The 19,174-nt window shown below is 37.1% G+C and overlaps 1 protein-coding gene across 1 annotated transcript in view; it reads left to right on the top strand.

The window, feature by feature from the left end:
• aff2 (AF4/FMR2 family, member 2) overlaps positions 1–19,174 on the top strand; it is a 227,105-nt gene that overhangs the window by 140,540 nt on the left and 67,391 nt on the right. Inside the window, exons 5-7 of the mRNA XM_082178263.1 lie at positions 6,556–6,642; positions 8,870–8,903; positions 9,062–9,116. Of these exons, the coding sequence (XP_082034389.1) occupies positions 6,556–6,642; positions 8,870–8,903; positions 9,062–9,116 (176 nt within the window). The remainder of the gene's footprint in view (positions 1–6,555; positions 6,643–8,869; positions 8,904–9,061; positions 9,117–19,174) is intronic.

Raw genomic sequence — 19,174 nt, 5'->3', positions numbered from 1 at the left:
CTCTTGAGTCTGTATAATGCGTTATCACATAGCACATGGAATTTGGTTTTGATATTGAATTTAAACGTCTAGTTCTGGATCTTTTTTTGTGATGTTAAGACATGACGCCACAGATATCAGTGTAAGTGAGGTGAAGTGAACTGACTCTGTTAGCACATCCTGTATTGTGTCAGTGAAGATCGAGGCAGAAGATGTTGCCAGGGCAACCCAGAGTACATGTGTCTGTTGAAGTGCATGGTGGGTTTACTTTACTCAGAGGAACTGCTGTAGTCCCTCACACTTCAGCTGCACTTATGTTGACTCACGTGTGACTCATGAATGAGGACGTGTTTTGCTTCAGTCTCTAAAGGATTCAGTCTGCATGCCGCCTTATCCATGACATGGGAAAATCCAATGGTGATGACATAAAGAATAATTGCTAGATAATAGAGGGGAATTAAAATAACATTATTAATATTTTCAAATAGTTGCATAACTAATAATCTCTTTTGTTTGGAAATACAGTACTGAATGTTAGTCATTTTTCTGAGAACTTGTATAACCCAGTGAAATAAATTACAAAAAATGGTTCCAAAGCATTTAAAGGAATTTTTTATGAAAATTCTGTCATCATTTACTCACCCTCAAGTTGTTCCAAACCTGTATGAGTTTTTTTTCTTCTGCTGAACACAAAATAAGATATTTTGAAGAATGTCAGTAACCAAACAGTTGATGGACCCCATTGACTTCCATAGTATTGTTTTGCCCCAAAATTTATTGTAAAAATGTAGTAATCTGTACTATTCACATACTGTACTATGCCTTTGTTACTCTAACTCGAGATAAACTCAAGGTAAAATTAACTGATTGATTGACAAAGTAAGATTAATTGGAAATGTTGTTATCTTTCTCCTTAGTTGCATTAACAATTTTTTTCCAAAAATAATCTTGAATGTAGAATTGTCAATACATCTGAAAAAGTTTGAGAGAACATCACATAATCTTCATAAATTGGTGATTTCCGAAAATGGTTTTGTTTGAAGTCACCATTATGGTGATTAGTGTTATTTTGGTTGAGCAGTTGGAACTTCATTTATAATTCTCTTCCTATTGATGCAGCAATGCAACAAGAAATGTAAGTTATTTGTGGTTTCAGAGGAAGAGAAATAACAAATGCTTTTAATAGGTTGGTTAGGGACAGTTGGGGGGGTTGATACATTTCCACTATTGTAGTTGTGACAATATCTTGCAATCGGCCTTGCTTGAGTCACACACAGACATTCAGCATGCAAAACACAACAATTGTAACAAACTTATTTTGATAAGATCTGACAATTAAAAAATAATTGTATTTATTCATTGTTGTGCTAATACTGACACCAGACAGCAAAGGCAAAAACTGGTTTACATGTTTGTTTGTTGTTTTAATGGAAGGCAGTATGGGCTGCCTCATTTTATACACTGTAAAAACTGTCCTACCAGGTAACCTAAAAAACTAAATGTAAAATATATGCAGTAACATCTAATTTGGTTCAGTTAAAAAATCACTTGAGTAAGCATGCAATATATTAGAATATTACTGCCATAGTCTAAATAGTAGCCTACTTGTCAAAAAAAGTAAGCATGGGCCAGGACGGTCAACTCGTCGATTAGTGAAGCTGAGTAGTTGATTTATTCAGATTTTAGTTTTAGCTTTAATATCTTTGTCAGCTGCACTTTAAAGGTAATGGATTCAGAGAGGGAGGCGGGATGCTAGCATGCTGAGAGCGTGTGGCGCTTGTGTACTGTCAGCACCGTAACATCTCTCAGAGAAGTCGCATCTCTAAATTCATCTCCTTTAAAGCATCAACCCTGCAGCCATCAAAGCGTCACCTTTTTAACAAATCCGACGCATTCAACAATACATTTCAAGACAGTTAGAATGGGACTTAAAATAACCTGCCGTGAGCAATGTTTCTGTTATTATGCATAACAAGTCTCAGTTTTCGTTTTGAACTATGAAAGCTTTGTGCAATAAAAAGTTATAGTTATTTAGCCTACATTTTTATTGAATATATGTAATTTACTCTATTATCGGGTAGAGCAGTTTATTAAAACATTTGATGTAAATTAATGGACGTATGTGCTGTAAAGTGTAGAATTGATTTTAAGACAGTGTGTTAAGTTATAGTTCAGATTTTTTAAAACACATCTCTAGACCTCTACCGTTCTCTTATGCAGTTCTCTTCTTTTGAACAAAGTACATAGGCCTACACTACACTGCGCCCAAAATTAAATACTTCCCTCTTATTTAGTAGGCGAAAAACAGTAAAAGAGTAGTATGCCCAAATAAATAGGGCCAGATTTACTAACAGCTTGCGCCAGCTCAAACCCTCTTGTGCCGTTAAAACTACCGTCAGGATTTTCTAAAGACATGCAGTGGAAAATTTGCGCTGAAAAGTCGCAGACAGTGTTATTTTTGCGGCTGACCTTATTGCATATGCATTTGTAGGAGTTTCCCTTTCAGATGCAACATTTATGGGAGGAGAGTATTAAAATGAATCACGCAAGGTTATTTACTAAGGTTTGCGCTCATCAATTTACTGTGTTGTGTCATTATTTCCTGGCCAAAAAAAGCATGTCTTAAACCAGACGCTAATTCGCGCTGCTCTTGGTAGATTGCGTTGGTCACTATGGAAATGATCCGGCTGCGTTTTTTCATCAGTAGATCACGCGCAGAACTTTCCACTCCCATTGGCTCTTTTTTTGGAATTGCGCTCTCACGATAATTTGCCCTGTTAAGTAAATCTGGACCAAAAACAGTCACCGAATGACCTACTACTTTCAGCGAGGTCACGTGACAGTAACAACATGGTGGATATAAGTCCACATTTTATTCATACTACACTTATTTATACTATACAACATACTTTTTTAACGGTTGCAAAGTAAATTCAAATTCAAATCTACTACCTGCGATTTCAGGCCGCAGCGATTATGAAAATTCTAAATTTTGCACACCACTACACTATACTACCGTTCAAAAGTTTTTATCTGCCCGATTTTTTTATGTATTTGAAAGAAGTCTCTTATGCTCACCAAGGCTGCCTTTATTCAATCAAAAAGACTAAATATTTTTTTCATATATTATTGCAATTTAAAATAAAATTAAAAATGTTAATTTATTCCTGTGATGTCAAAGCTGAATTTTCAGCATCATTACTCCAGTCTCCAGTATCACACGATCCTGTGTATTTCGATTTTCTTTGATTCTCCTGTTTATTTCTTTCATTCTTTGATGAATAGAAAGTTCAAAATAACAGCATTTATTCGATTTTTTTTATTTATTATTATTATTCCAACAGAGTAAAAGTTTTTACTTAGAATTTTGAACAATTTAATGCATCTATGCTAAAAACAAGTATTACTTCCTTAAAATAAATAAACAGTAAAAACCTTGTTGACAAGACTAAATCAACACCCCTTATGTTCGCATGCAGTTGCACAAACCCCTGTTCTTCTGAAAGACAGTAGAAAGGCCCATCAGCCCCTTTATCTCCTGTACTCAAAGAGGTGATTCTCCATGGAGAAAAAGTCTAAGCCATCAACACGTATTCCAAAGAGCAAAAAATCCTGATCCAGGCTCATGCACACATAACTAAAGGGTCATAAAACATCTTGAACAGAGCCAGGTTGAACAGATTTGCAGCTGTAGTTGTATGCAGCTGGATTTTAGATTGGCTGTGAATATAATGACAAATGTGCTGCATCACTGATGATAAACTGGATTAAAATCTGTTTTTTGATTTTAGTGATTTATTTTTGTTATATGTAAACATTGTCAGACTTTATACAGTGGATCCTGAGCAGATCATGAATGTTGGTGCAGTGTGTCCTTTGACTACATGGAAATCAGATGAGAGCATGCAGACACACTTTAAATGTGAACTAAGTAACTTTTTTTACCTTAACTGAACAGCTTCGGAGTCATTGGAATGGTTATATTACTTATTTCGGGTTGAATGGTGGTCGTTTCGCACCCCCCTGGTGCCCGTGAGCGGAAAATACGCACTTGCAACTTTGAGCCGGCGGGCCGCCGGCCGCTGCGTCAGGAAGTCTCGCGTGATATCAGGTCTCGCGATGTAAACAATTGCTTAACGGCCTAAAGAAATCTGCTAAAATGCTGTCATTATTGCGCTCCCTCACGCTGTCCGAACCCGAATGAAGAAGACGTTTTAAAGAACGTCCCATCTGCTTTGATGTCGTTGATCTATAGCCTCTGGTGTCTGAGAATCACCAACGAGTTTTTACAACAGTGTTGTCAAATATCTATTCCGAAGCTGTGGGGGGAGCTCTAGAGAGAAACCTGCGAGCAAAAAGCGAGAATACAGCGAAGAAGTCCCAAAGCTACTGAGTGCTGCTTTAAAGGGTAACTCTCGCCAAAATGCAACCTATGGTATTTTTGTTAATCTACCCGAGGCGAACTTTCGTTTAAAAGCATAATTAGAATAGAAACGACACTTTTCAGTTTGACCGTATTTTCGTTTTCGGTCAAATTGCCTTTTGAATGTGAGTGCTCCGGGCACTTCTATGATAGCATCAAAACTCGCTATTTTTAAAACACTAAGAAGGCTCGACACAACATGAAACTTTGTTCGAAGTATCACCAGAGGCTCTACACATGAACTCCAGCATTGAGAACATTGTTTGTGTACACAGAGTTTACTAAAAAGAAAGATTCTGAACAACAAGCATTTTGACAGTCAAAAATAGTCGATCTCCGAATGCGAATGAACTGACTCTGAATTTTAGTATTGTTTCTTATATGAGGATCCTTTTTCAAATACAAGTTCAATATTGATTTTCACTAACGACAAAACAACAAATTATCCGTGAAATGATATGGAACTAAGCTTTAGGAGCTTTACTCTCCTCCCTGTTACATTGCATTCGGAGATCGACAATTTTTGACTGTCAAAATGCCGGCGGACACAGCTACAGTGAGTTGTTCAAAATCTTTCTTTTTAGTAAACTCTGTGTACACAAACAATGTTCTCAATGCTGGAGTTCATGTGTAGAGCCCCTGGTGATACTTCGAGCAAAGTTTCATGTTGTGTCGAGCCTTCTTAGTGTTTAAAAAATAGCGAGTTTTGATGCTATCATAGAAGTGCCCCAAGCACTCCCATTCAAAAGGCAATTTGACCGAAAACGAAAATACGGTCAAACTTAAAAGTGTCGTTTCTATTCTAATTATGCTTTTAAATGAAAGTTTGCCTCGGGTAGATTAACAGAAAAGACCCTAGGTTGCATTTTGGCGAGAGTTACCCTTTAACCACTTAACACACAGTGTCATGTGTACTGAGATGTTCCTGTCTGTGTATAGAATTGAAGTTTATGAACGTCTTTGCATTGGATATATCCATGTAACAATGCATTAATGCTGCAGAAGCTTCTCTCAAAACTAATTTCCCTTTTCTGAGCCATTGCTGAAATAACTTTAAATCAACTGGTGTATGAAGTCAGTTCTCCTCAGGGTGAAAATAATCCCATTAAATCATGGTTCACTAATGTTTGACAGTCAGAAAGTATCATAACACGTCTTTTTGTGAAGTTTTATGTTTGAAAAGTGTACTTCCTTTAAAATAAATGTTACTTGGCTTGATATCTTGCTATGTGATGCCAATACGTTCATACATCTTTAGTATTTACTTGTAAGTATTTAAATACTTTTTGGGGCCTTTGTGATATTGCAAGTAAAGATAAAATTATCATAAAGAGGAAGGGAAAAACAGAAAAACATAATTCGTATTTAGTATGTAAATCAAATGTAGCACTTTTCTAATATTTCTAAGAACACTGAAGGTTGTCTGAACAAAATGTTTCCCATGTGAACACAGATATGTGTAGGATGTATAGCTGAGCTGTCCAAGAAGCACAAGAGTAAACAGTCTCTGATACGGCCTGCTCGTGTTTGGATAACCTTGTTTGGCTCCAGGAGCAACGCTCCGTTGCTTTTAATAAATTTCATTTGCAACTCAAAGCTTCCACCGCCATGTCTCGCCCCCACTGAAGCTCGGAGAAATGAACGGATTTTGTGTGCATTTTTCTGGAATGTAATAACACAGGTTTTCTTGGGAGAGAGTGTGCCATATTTGCCCTGGAGATTTCACGGTATTCCTGCGTGTGATGTCATTAGGCAAGATGGTAGTTTTCTTGGAAATATTAATAAGCTGACAATAAATAAGCTCTCTTCAGAGGGATTATCTGGGATAGTTTGCAATTGTCATTTTCGCTATCACTTCTGATAATTGAACAAGATATTTGTTTGTGTATTTGTGCTCTTATGATACCTTGATTGCTTTTCCAGTTGGATACATGTTGATAATTGATCTATCTATCTATCTATCTATCTATCTATCTATCTATCTATCTATCTATCTATCTATCTATCTATCTATCTATCTATCTATCTATCTATCTATCTATCTATCTATCTATCTATCTATCTATCTATCTATCTATCTATCTATCTCTGTATCTCTGTCTGGCTATCATATCTATCATAACTAATATTGTGTTTTTGTTGTTCTAATGTAGGAGATGACCCACTCCTGGCCTCCACCTCTCACTGCCATCCACACACCAGGCAAAGCTGAACAGACCAAGTTTCCCATCCCTTCAAAGGTGGCTTGTCTCTCTCTCGCTCTCTCTCTCTCTCACTCTCACTCTCTCTCTCTCTCTCTGTGCATTTGGACTTTTTTATATAAATGGACCTCATCGTCAACATCACAGAGTATCATGACATCAAATTATATTGCTAATGATAGGTTTTAAAAGGCAAGCAGTTGATATTCTTCAATCTGGCTCTGGCTCTGTTAAAAAACAGTGAGCTGTACTGCCTCATTAGCCCTAGCTCATTGGAACGCTCCAAATAAGCAGCAACTTCCAGGCCGTCGGAGACTCGCACTTATGTCGTATTTTCAGTACAATTGGATGTTAGCATGTTGCTAAGCTAACAATGCAATACACTAACAAGCACAAAAATACAGCACACACAAACATAGGGTAAATAGTAGGGATGTCCTCAAAGCTGAATAACTTATTCGGAAAGTGGCAGATAATGGCTTACAAACAAATAACGAATTCTACCGAATAATGGGAAAAAACATTCAGCAGACACATCACTCCTTGTGTTTGCTGGGTGAGCAGGGGATAGCATGATATTTTACATGAACCTCTGAAATTACTCTATAATAACTGTGAAGTGAATGAGTGTAAACTCTAGGTATGAAACGGGCGCAAATAACTCCATTGTGTCTCTGAGAAATCAGATATTGCCAAGAGTAATATCAACTAAAATACTACATCATACACATTCTCTAATACTTGATATGTCTATTTAAAACCTTGTACGATACGATAGGCCTGTATGTTTATCTTGCTCACTCTCTCCCAGAGTTATTCTTTAGCCAGTAATATGGCTAAAGAATATTTTGGGGATATTTAATTTAATTTTATCAATCAATAAATTCCTCTTGAAACAAACTTTGTTGTATTATTTTAATTTACTGTAATACTGTGAAGCTGCTTTGATACAATCTGTATTGTGAAAAGCGCTATACAAATATACTTGACTTGACTTGACTTGACTTAATATGTTCAGATTTGCATTTGTATGCGTCGTAAAAGTTGTTTTAGCCATTTTCAACCCTGAATGTACCATTTTCTCTAATCAGCTATTTTATATTAAGTTTGACTCCTCTAATTTGAGGGTTGTGGATGATTGTCCTGACATAACTTATTATAAACTTATTTAACATTTGGGGAACAGAAAAGGTCCCCAAGCCGGGACTCGAACATGGGTCGTTACATTTTGAAGCACAGGGCTATATTGCTCTGACAGTTAGTTTTAATACAAGTTATACAAGGAATATTTGTTTAGAAGAAAACTATAAAGGGAAGAAAAATACATGTAAAACTGGCTTCTCATGTAATTTTACAAACTTCCGGTTTATAGTTTAGGGTTTGAGACCTTTAGCTTTATCATGAGTTTAATTTTGCTCATTTAATACTTTGTGACATTCTTTCCCATGTCCTCACACAATCTTTATACTATGAGGAATTCTGATAAAATGTCCAGACTTTGGGCTGTTGTCATAAAGTCCATGTATCACTCTTCACCTGATGTCATGTGACAGGCGTCCTGAGATGTTGGAAGGATAAGCGATGTCATTAGCATGATGTCAGAATGTATTTACCTCTCAGCTGCCTTAGCTTAAGCAAAGCGTGACCCATGTTGCTTCTGATATAACTTTGAGAACAAAAACTCTGTTCAGCCAGTCATTCTGCCGTCCATGTGTATTACAGAAAAGGTTAAACCATTTCATCACACATCACAGTATCTTTACCTGTGAGAATAAACCTGCAGAGCTTGCGAATGATATTCCAAATTGAAATATCAGGCCTGTTTAAGCTCTGGACTTTACACTCAAGTTTCCTTCAAATCCCATGATGCTCTTTTCTCTTTGCCATGGCGTCCACTGTTTGTCTCTTAATAGGACATGGTCTGAATCTCATAAGTTGGCCTGGATGACACTGCTAATAATACGCTGACTCTATAAATCCTGATGTAATGTGCCATCAGCGGGCGCAGACGTCTCTCCGCCGCACCGCTCAAGTGTGATTTGTGTGCCTGCTCTAATTGTATTAGTGTAAAATCAATTAAAGCTAACAGCAGAACTATTTCCCATCTGTGGCTGCTCCATGTGAGTTAATGCACAGAATGTGGCACTGATATTATTATCATTATTTTTTCATTCAGATGTTATTATCATGCTTGATTGTATTATTAATTGTATTTATTTATTTAAAATATTTTTTTACAATATTTTTTTAATTGTTTCTATTGCAGGATTCCCAGCATGTGACCTCAGGATTCAATGGAAGTAAGGAACATCTTGTTTCTACGTCACGTTTTAGCTCATGCTAAATTCATTGCCATGCAGTACTGAAAAAAAAAGCCATAAACTTCAGATTTCCAATGACATGGAATGCTGTGTTATTGACATGACATGTTAATATTTCCATGAAATTCTTTTCGCAGAACGCTGCAATGTTCCTAGTAACAAGCCTGCAACCAAGTCGGTACCACAGAAGTCGTGAGTAATAATTTGATGAATTATTAGAGAGAGAGAGAGAGAGAGAGAGAGAGAGAGAGAGAGAGAGAGAGAGAGAGAGAGAGAGAGAGAGAGAGAATGAGAGAGCGAGAATGAGAGAGAGAGAATGTTCATAGTCTTTGCTTTGTTCCCCTGTAAAAACATTTTCCAGTGAAACACGTCTGTTCAATTCCCAGCTGAGGGGAAACGGCGGTCTTCACAAACAAACACTTCACTTTAACCCTTTCCTAGACTTTCTCAGACATGTTTAAAGACAACTTATTCAATTTCTGTGATATGGCATTGACGGAAGAGGATTCAAATGATTTACTACTTAACATAAGTCAACATTTTTGTCATGCAATGTCAGTTTTGCCTCATTTTGTTCAGGCATCGTGAGTGGAACATTATACATTGCATTATTTGTGTTCATAGAAAAACAAATCTGGTGTTCATGCTGTACAATTGTACCGATTAAAGGAACTTGGATTATCAGATATTGTTTTTAGAATTATATTAACCCACATTCATACAGTGATTATTTTATTGTATATTTTTATTTTAGAATTAAGTTTCCTGTTCTGCAAAAATATTGAATAGGTATATTCAGAACTATAAAATCCTAAAAACAAAATAAAATTACTTGAGAAAGAAAAATGGCATGAGATATGAAGACAAAGAACATATCTTTAATGCTTTTTGGCTAATTAGCATAAATCTAATAACTATTAGGTGTGCAGAGCTTTAGTGAGGTTTGCGCTTCGTTTGCATCTGCAGAAATTCCTTTGTGTTTATGTCAATAGCCATATTTATGACACCGACTGTCCGAGTTCTTGACATTTAGGTATTAGACTTCCAGTTGCAATTTCACTCTTTTCTCATCTTCTACCAGTAAATTTAGTGTTTCAACATATCAGCCAAAATCATCAGGTACGTCAGAGAGTGAGCTGTAATTTTGTGACAGACATAACCTTTGAAAGTGGTAGGCATATGCGGATTAGTAATTGTTATCGTGAAGGTTAACTGTTTTCTTGTGCACTTTTACTGTATCGATAAGTGGATGGAAACTTGGCAATTGGTGCCAGAATGGTTTACAGATATATATTTTTTTTTTTAACTATATTTTGTTTTACAACGACTGAAAGCCATTTTTGCTTTGTGCTAAGGCACAGATGGGTTTAATACCACGAGTGATTCACTTGAAAATAAACATAGGATTAACAAAATATATATAAATAAATAAAAATCCGCTTTTTAAGTTAATATGAACATTTTCTATGAATAACAAAAAAAAGTATTAAGCCTTAGTGGTGCCAACATGTGTAAGAATCTGTTCAAAAGCAGATTTCTAAACAGATATGACAAAGTCAAACAAATGAAAGTGTGTGTGTGTTGGTTTGGAGAGGCAGCGATGGGGTGATACTGCAAACAATAGCTGGAGGAATGCTGCATTGTTTACTCGTGGAAGCCACTTAAAGGCTGCAGTTATCTGCTGATCTGGCCCCAGTCTCTGATATGTCGTTTTCTCTTCATTCCAGAGACCCAGAGCAAGCCTTGAGCACTGCTCTTCATGTTTACTGCATGCCGTTCGCATATCCCACTGTCTCCTTACACTGCTCCATTATTCCTTTGCTTCTGCTCAAAATCACCCCGCTTGTATTCCACTCAAATATGTGCCAGATATTTGAAAGGTTTTAAATGATTTAACCAGTCCAAATGTTTAGGGATGCAGCCCTCAGGGCCAAGGACATTTCTGTCAATACTGGCTTTGTCCTCGAGAGCTGAGTGCATGAACTTAGCCTGAATGTTTGAATTGTAGCGAAGACAGAAATGAATATCAGGAAATATCGTGTTGACAGATATGTTACATGATATCAAGTAGCCTTTGCATTGTTGAATGTCAAGGGAGGACAGCGGATGCGAGAACCAGTTCGTCGTCTATGCGCTGTGCTTGAATTGAACACAAGCAAGAATGAGATTTTATTTCCAGTTAAGTCAAAATGTATTTTCTTTGACGGGACAATGCACAGTGTAATTAGATCCACTTATGGATGCACAGTCTTGACTATATAACATATTCAGTTAGTGTTGTTAACTCGCATTACCTCAGGCAGTGATAATATTCCTCACTCTACCACACCGATACCTCAAGACTAACTTGGAGGATTCAGATGTGCCATCTTATAAACCTGTAGCACTTGAATATCTCCCACTTGTGCCACTATCATCCATTAGGTGGATAGTACAGAGGCTTTAATTTGAAGTTTACCGTGGTGAGGAGTCGTAAAACGGCACTTTTCCTCGGCAGATCGGCCATTTTGTAACCTCCTTGAGAGTGGCGGTGATCAGCTGTGTAATTTACTCGGAGCCTGATATTAGTCACACTCAACTGGCGCTTTTCCCACCGTCTGTGAGAGCACACCAGAGAATTTGGGCCAGTGTCAAACAAGCCAAGGATAGCCTCTACTGGTAGATTAGATATTCTCAGGGATGTCGCTTCGCTGGCATGTTCTGCTTGAGGGTGATATTATGGTGTTACATACCATTAAGTTGACTGGAATTTTGTGTTTATGAATATCTCTGTGTTTTATTTGGCAAGCACCTTCACTTAAACTGCCCTTATTAGCTATTCCAAAATGTTCCTAGGTCTGTTTTGGAGGTCTCCAATAATAGGTTTACATAAAAGGTCTAAAAACACTTTCATTTCCTCATAATATACATTGCACAGAACCACAATTTTCAATGATTCTCAAATGACTCGTTTGAAGATTCAGTCTCTCTAAACCCCTCCTTTCTAAGAGCCTACTCTGCTCTGATTGGTCAGATGGCCCAGTCTGTTGATATTGGTCTACTCTGCTTTGATCGGTCAGATGGCCCAGTATGTTGTGATTGGTCTACTCTACTCTGATTGGTCAGATGGCCCAGTCTGTTGAGATTGGTCTTCTCTGCTCTGATTGGTCAGATGGCCCAGTCTGTTGAGATTGGTCTACTCTGCTTTGATCGGTCAGATGGCCCAGTATGTTGTGATTGGTCTACTCTACTCTGATTGGTCAGATGGCCCAGTATGTTGTGATTGGTCTACTCTACTCTGATTGGTCAGATGGCCCAGTCTGTTGAGATTGGTCTACTCTGCTCTGATTGGTCAGATGGCCCAGTCTGTTGAGATTGGTCTACTCTGCTCTGATTGGACAGATGGCCCAGTCTGTTGTGATTGGTCTACTCTGCTCTGATTGGTCAGATGTCCCAGTCTGTTGTGATTGGTCTACTCTGCTCTGATTGGTCAGAAGTCCCAGTCTGTTGTGATTGGTCTACTCTGCTCTGATTGGTCAGATGGCCCAGTCTGTTGTGATTGGTCTATCGCTGTCGGAAACTAAATGTCCATTACCATAACTGATGCGACTTGAACCAATCAGCTTGTGCCGTGTAGTTAACGCTGTAAATATCATCAGCTGCGTTGAGGGCCAATTAGCCTGCACCATCTAGAGTTTCATGACAGAACTTGGTATTTAACATTTTATGCCTAAAAACATGGTGAAACATTTTTTATTTTTATTTTCAGGCTGTTCACAGTATTTTTTTCCTTTATGGAGTGATAAAAATAGATGCACAAAATAAAATAATTTTGAACCAGGCTTAATCTAATGATCATATTTCTGTTCTGGAAATGTATGCAAATTAGTCATATCAAATTAGATACTGACTCAATTACATGTTTAAACATTTCATATCAGGAAACTGATAAATCAAAACAATTATCTTACTTTACTGTCATTAATCAACTGGGAAAAGTATGGAAATATCTATTAGTTTTTTTTATTACCCTATTCACCTGTATATCTTCATATCTAAGTCAGAAACATTGCGTTGTGCATACTATATGATCTGTATCTAGAGATAGGATTTTGAATTATTGTCATACAGTAAACAAAGGCCTGTCTCATTACTCCATTCAGCTCACACATTATACAGCATTTATCTCACATGAAGTCAACTCAGGGAGTCATCTAACTGTAATTGATTAGGCTTAATTAGTCATCAGAAGGAAGGGCAGAGGAGAGCGGTAAGTGCTCTCTTCTTGATGGAAATGGTTGCGGATGGTCTTCAGCTTTGGTTTCTAATGATGCCAAGATGCTCTAAAGTGCTGCAAGATTAGACAGTAAGATCTCAGTTATTGTTTTTGTTTTTTATTATTGAAAATAATTATACTTTTATTAAGCAAGGATCCATTAAATTGACCAAAAGTAAAGACATTGATAAATAATACTTCCAATAAATACTGTTCTTTTGAACTTTCTCAAAAAACTCCTGAAAAATTGTAACACAGTTTTCACAACAACAACAAACAAAACAAAACAAAAAAACATTAAGCATAACTGTTTTCAACATTGATAATAATAACTATTCCTTGAGCAGAAAATCATCACATTAAAATTATTTCTGAAGGATCACACTGAAGACTGGAGTAATGATGCTGAAAAGTCAGCTTTGCATCACAGGAATAAATTACATTTTAAAATACAGCATGCAAATAAGAAAACAACTATTTTAAATTGTAATAATATTTCATATAATTACTGATTTGAATGTATTTTTGATTAAATGCAGCCTTGGTGAGCATACGAGACTTTGGCATTAGAAAAATAATAATATTATATTATATATAATGCGATGTAATGTAATATAATATAATATAATATAATATAATATAATATAATATAATATAATATAATATAATATAATATAATATAATGGGTTTTACATCATGCTCAGGTTCTCTAAATTAATGCAATCTCAAACATTTTTGTTTAGTTTTTTTTACTATCTGAACTATCCACATTAAATGTGAACGTTTTTATTTCGAAATTAAAATGAAACATAATAAGATGAACTGTGGAAGAACTACTTTTGAGCTATGCATTGTTCCTCTAGGATGGCCACACACCCATTATTATTGATGATGTGACATATTTAACAGGTTTGAAAAAATCCCCATAGGCCTACATCTTTTCTCTTTTTTTCTCTCTCCATATAAAACACTCCTGATGTCTTCATGTCCAAGCATACATTTGAATTCACAGCATGCAAGGACTTTCTTTTATCTCTTTTAGACAGCACTTCTGAAAGACTATGACATTCCCTCAGCGGTGAAGATAAACAGACAACAGAATCCCTCCTCTTGAGGAGAAAAGAGAGGGAACCCAGACGCGAGGTGCTTTTTCATCACAAACATTAACATAGACTCTTGATGTGACACTCCAGTCAGCTCTGATTCTGAGTCGGAAGTGGCTGCGAGCCAAGGTAAATAAGCCTCTGGACAGAGCGAGTCAGTGTGAGGATGAATGGGACAGGCTGGAGGTAGAAACAGCCCTCTGCAGCACTCGTCCATCAGGGGCTCCTTAATCAAAGTTTTCCTAGGGTGGAGGACAGGAGAAGAGGGGTGTTGCCTTTGCACTTCCCACCGCTATGTGTTCTTTTCCACTCCCAAGGTTTTTTTTTTTTGGTTTTTTTTGCCTGTTTAATCTCAGTGTGTTTCATTCCGTGTGTGCAGTCCGACAATGAAGACTGTTTCTTCGGCAGCCAAGATGGCAGTCATTGGAGTTGTCTGTGTAGTAATTGCTATTTTTATTATTTGCGTGCACTACTTTTACTTTGGGTGCAGATTTATTTATTTACAAAACTATGGAAAATTGCACTTAATTCTTTATTTTTTTATTTAAAAATCAATAACATTTATTTTTTAACCATTCATTCATTCATGGGGAAAACTACGGGATTTTTTGTTTTGTTTGTTTGTTTGTTTGTGAAGAATACCATGGAGATAATATTTATATATCATATATATATATATATATATATATATATATATATATATATATATATATATATATATATATATATATATATATATATATATATTTATTTATTTATTTATTCATTCATTCAAGGAGAAAACTATGTAATTATTGATATACTTAGTTATTTACTGGGGGCTATGTAATTCATGTATTCATTTATTTATTTAAAACTCTTTAGCATTTATTTATTAATTCATTCATGGGGAAAACTGTGGAATATTTATTTACTTATTTACTTGCTTAATTATTTACTGGGGGCTATGGAATTTATTTATTTACTTGCTTGTTTAATTATTTACTGGGAACTATGGAATCTATTTATTTATTTGTTTGTTTGTTTGTTTGCGAAGAAAACTGTAAAATTGCAATTTATTTAAATTATTTTAAACTCTTTAACATTTTTATATTTATTCATTCATTCATGGGGTAAACTCAGAAAATGTTGTATGTGGTAAAAAGAGTCAGGGGTGTAGCTGTACTTTTTTTAGCCAGTCAAAAACACTCTTGGTCATTGTGTATGTTAGGTTTGCTGACATCGTGTCGGCTGACATGCTCGTAAACATAAACAGCCTTTACAAAACGTGCTATGTCAGCACACTGATAGTATCTGTAGTAAAACCAAGGTACCAGATATTTACTATGGTACTGAATGACTATTATTTCATAGCATGGTATTTGCATAGTGCTCTTAGGTACTTCAACGAATACAGTGGTACTACTGTTGGTCTTATAAACAGTGATATTACCTATATTGATTATAAAGGGTGCTTTTGTAAACAGTGGTATTAGCATTTTTTGCGAGTGAGAGCTGTTGTGGATGTATTTGGCAGTTGGGTAACAGTAGCAGCGTTGGGGACCTTCTCTCTTGAGTTGCTTTCGAGACGTGCATAGTGTTGACAGAACTGGAGCGTTGCTGAGTCTCAGGGCAATGCCGGCATGCTCTCGTCTTCCCAAGAAAAAAACACTGTGTTTATTTACTGCCAAGCAAGTCCAAGTGCATTTTCATGTTCTTGCCTTTGATTGAAACGGTGACTCGAAGGCCGCTGTGGATTCTTTTATAAGACCTGGATTCATTTCCTAATGGGCTACAGTAACAGCTTTACCAGAAGTGGGGTTTCTAAGGGACCCTCAGGAAGTGATGGAAACGTTCTTCTATCAGGCTTCTGAAGGAACCGCAAATATGCTGGATCACGTGTGAATGTCAGGAAAAAATTCCCCTTTTTGTGCTTCACCCACAGTGCATTAACAGTTTCGCACTTTAAACAAGGTGCCGCGCCGTAAAGCTAACGGATAGGGGTCATTGTTCGTGTAAGGGGAGAGCTTTTGTTTATTGTTCTATTAAGAGCTATACTGCCCTCAAACTCAATATAAAATCCTGTCATAAACTTACATTTATTGCCCTCTGTTAGCAATATTCATACATATATTATACTCTTAGCTTTGCTAGATCAGAACCGTGTTCCCTGTTCACCTCTGAATATTAATTCCAGCGCGTCAATGTTGACATGGAGTACAAGGGTGACAGTCGCCCACCCTGTCATTACCCCCCCACACACACACACACGGTTCCTCTCGAGAGTGCTTCCCCTCCTCCCCCTACATCTGGTCGCCTGGCAGCTCGCTGGAGAAAAGGCTTCTATTGTGGAGCTGTCAAAGCGCTAAGCTAAGTGGGCTAAGGGAAAGCTCTCCTTAACAAAGGAGCCTGTCACCATCAAATAACAACAAGAAGAGGGAACCCAGAGGGACACTCTTAAATGGCAATTTGGCACCTACGGTGGTCGCTATAAAAAAATAACCAGAGCCACATCTAATAATAGTAGTTATGTGGAGGGAGGAGGTGTGGAGAAACGGAGGGAGTGAGGGGTTGTTATAGAGGTGTGTGACAAAGTCTGGACCAGAAGAACTGGATCAGTACACTGTCTCTAGGTGACAAGCTGTCCTGATGAATGATGTCAGGGTGTCAAGAAGGTCAGGGCATGGATTTGTCACTGCACTAGTCAAAGGTGTAGGTACACTTCTGCCTGTTTTTGGATGGCACGCTCATGGACTGTTCTCTGATCTACCAGAAAATGACGTTGCGTGCAAGTTCCTAGGCTGCTAAGATGAGTGCTTTTGAGGAAGAACTTGTTGCTGGAGTCCTGGCAATGAATCTTCTAAAGATCTTCTAGAGTGTTCTTTGAGAAGTAATTCTTGAACACACCTGTATATTTAATTTGAGTTATGTCAGAATTACTCACATTTACCTATTCCTAAGTGGCACATCCCTAAGTGTGTTCGGTCACTTTACATTTGACTGATTGTCAGTCAGGCCAATTCCTGACTGTGAGACCAATGTGAGACCAATTAGCAAATTAGTGAATTTCCTTTACAATGTAGCAAATATATTTATTTATACTAGGCATCATACACTTGTTGACTTTGAAAATGGTTTGAAAACTGGACATCATGCTGTACACTAAACAGTTAAGGATTGCTCACTGCCAGATTTTTTTTAAATCGTTCCAAACACAAATTCATGCAGAAACATTATTGCTAGGAGAAACAAGGTGTTCTAAAATCAGCTCAAAATATCAAACATGGTTGATACCCTTGATACCCTTGGAAAGGTTGACTTTCAGCAACTACTGTCTCCTCGGCTTTGACTGCTAATTGTGGCAAAGATGTGGGGTAAAGTTGTATTCTGGCCTTTACAAAACAACTATTAATCTGGACCAATCCAGCCATATTGATCAAATACCTGTAGATCATCAAACAGTTTGAAGTAGTCCAAGCAAAATCATGTTTGACTTCATCAGAAAAACTCTAGATGATCTTTCATGACAAGCCCCTCAGAGAATATTGTGTAAAACAAACTTAGCATGACTTACATGAGTGAACATAAACACACACACACAAAAAACAGATGTCTGAAGAGTGAAAGTTGGTCTGGTGGACTGATGAGTTTTCACCCCTGTTGGTCCAACCAACTATGAGGCTAAGGAGACACATTATACATTATGCTTGTCTGTTCTCCACTGTCAACCATGAAAGAAGCAGTATTGTGATGTGTGAATTGTTTAACTATTGACAGCTCAATAAAGCACAAGCTTTATACATGTCCACATCAAGATCAGGGTTGTCCAGTCCTGCTTCTGGAGGGCCAATGTCCTGCAGAGTTTCACTCCCAACTCATGATATATAGATGCTTGGTCAGGACCTCTCGGTGTCATTTTTTAATGCACAGGGTACCCCTTTAGTACCATTTTTTGACGGGGTACTAGATCCATTCTCCATTCAGTTGTTTGACTTATGCATCAGATCAAGACATATTTATTTCTTTGCATGCATTTGTAAAAGTAGAGATTATGTTATATATATGAACCCCACCCCTACCCTAAACCAACCCACTCTTCAACAATATAAAACTCATAACAGGCAAAGAAAAAAAGTACAGTCACAGGTAATTATTGCAAAAACTGACCAAAAAGATAGTGTAAAAGTATTACAAACACCTCCATTTGCACTCCAAGCCATGCAATATGTTTATGTGAAAGACAGAGTGGAGCTTAAGGTTTTAATTGCTGAAAATGATCCTACTCCATAAACACAAGCAGTCATATCTCATTAAAAAAATACACAGACTCTTTAGCATCACACAATCGGTCACAAGACACACAATGGGAGAGCAAATGGGATTTCACTATAAAATCTGACATAACACTTATTCCGGTGGCAATTTTTGAATGTGTGTACAGAATTTGATCTTCACAGCAGATGGAGACGATGGTCACTTTGGGGTCTGTTCCTCACACAAATCAACCGTTTGGACCCGGAACACTTGGAATATTTGTACTTTTTTTATTAATTGTGACTATAGTTGTATCTGCCTGTTATATCCTGTGTTTTATATTGTGTAATATACAAATGGTTAGGTTTAGGGGTAGTGGTTGGGTAACATGCTCAAGAATAATTGAAAGTTATACCCCAACATGTAAGTCATAATGGCAAAATTATACCCCAACATTTCATTTTATCATGACGATAAAATTCCTATGCCTCATTGAAAACAATGGAGTACCTTGCATGTCGAATGGTAATACAGGGAAATACAGCTAAAGGGTTACCCTGTGTGTTAAAAAGTGATGCCAAGAGGTCCTGACCAAGCGTCCAAATGTGACCAGTTGGGAATGAGAACATGTTGGTTTAATTAGGATTGGAGCTAAACTC

Source organism: Leuciscus leuciscus (genome assembly GCF_965113295.1).
Source record: "Leuciscus leuciscus genome assembly, chromosome: 8".
Classification (NCBI taxonomy): domain Eukaryota; kingdom Metazoa; phylum Chordata; class Actinopteri; order Cypriniformes; family Leuciscidae; genus Leuciscus; species Leuciscus leuciscus.
This window is presented reverse-complemented; position numbering and strand designations above follow the sequence as displayed.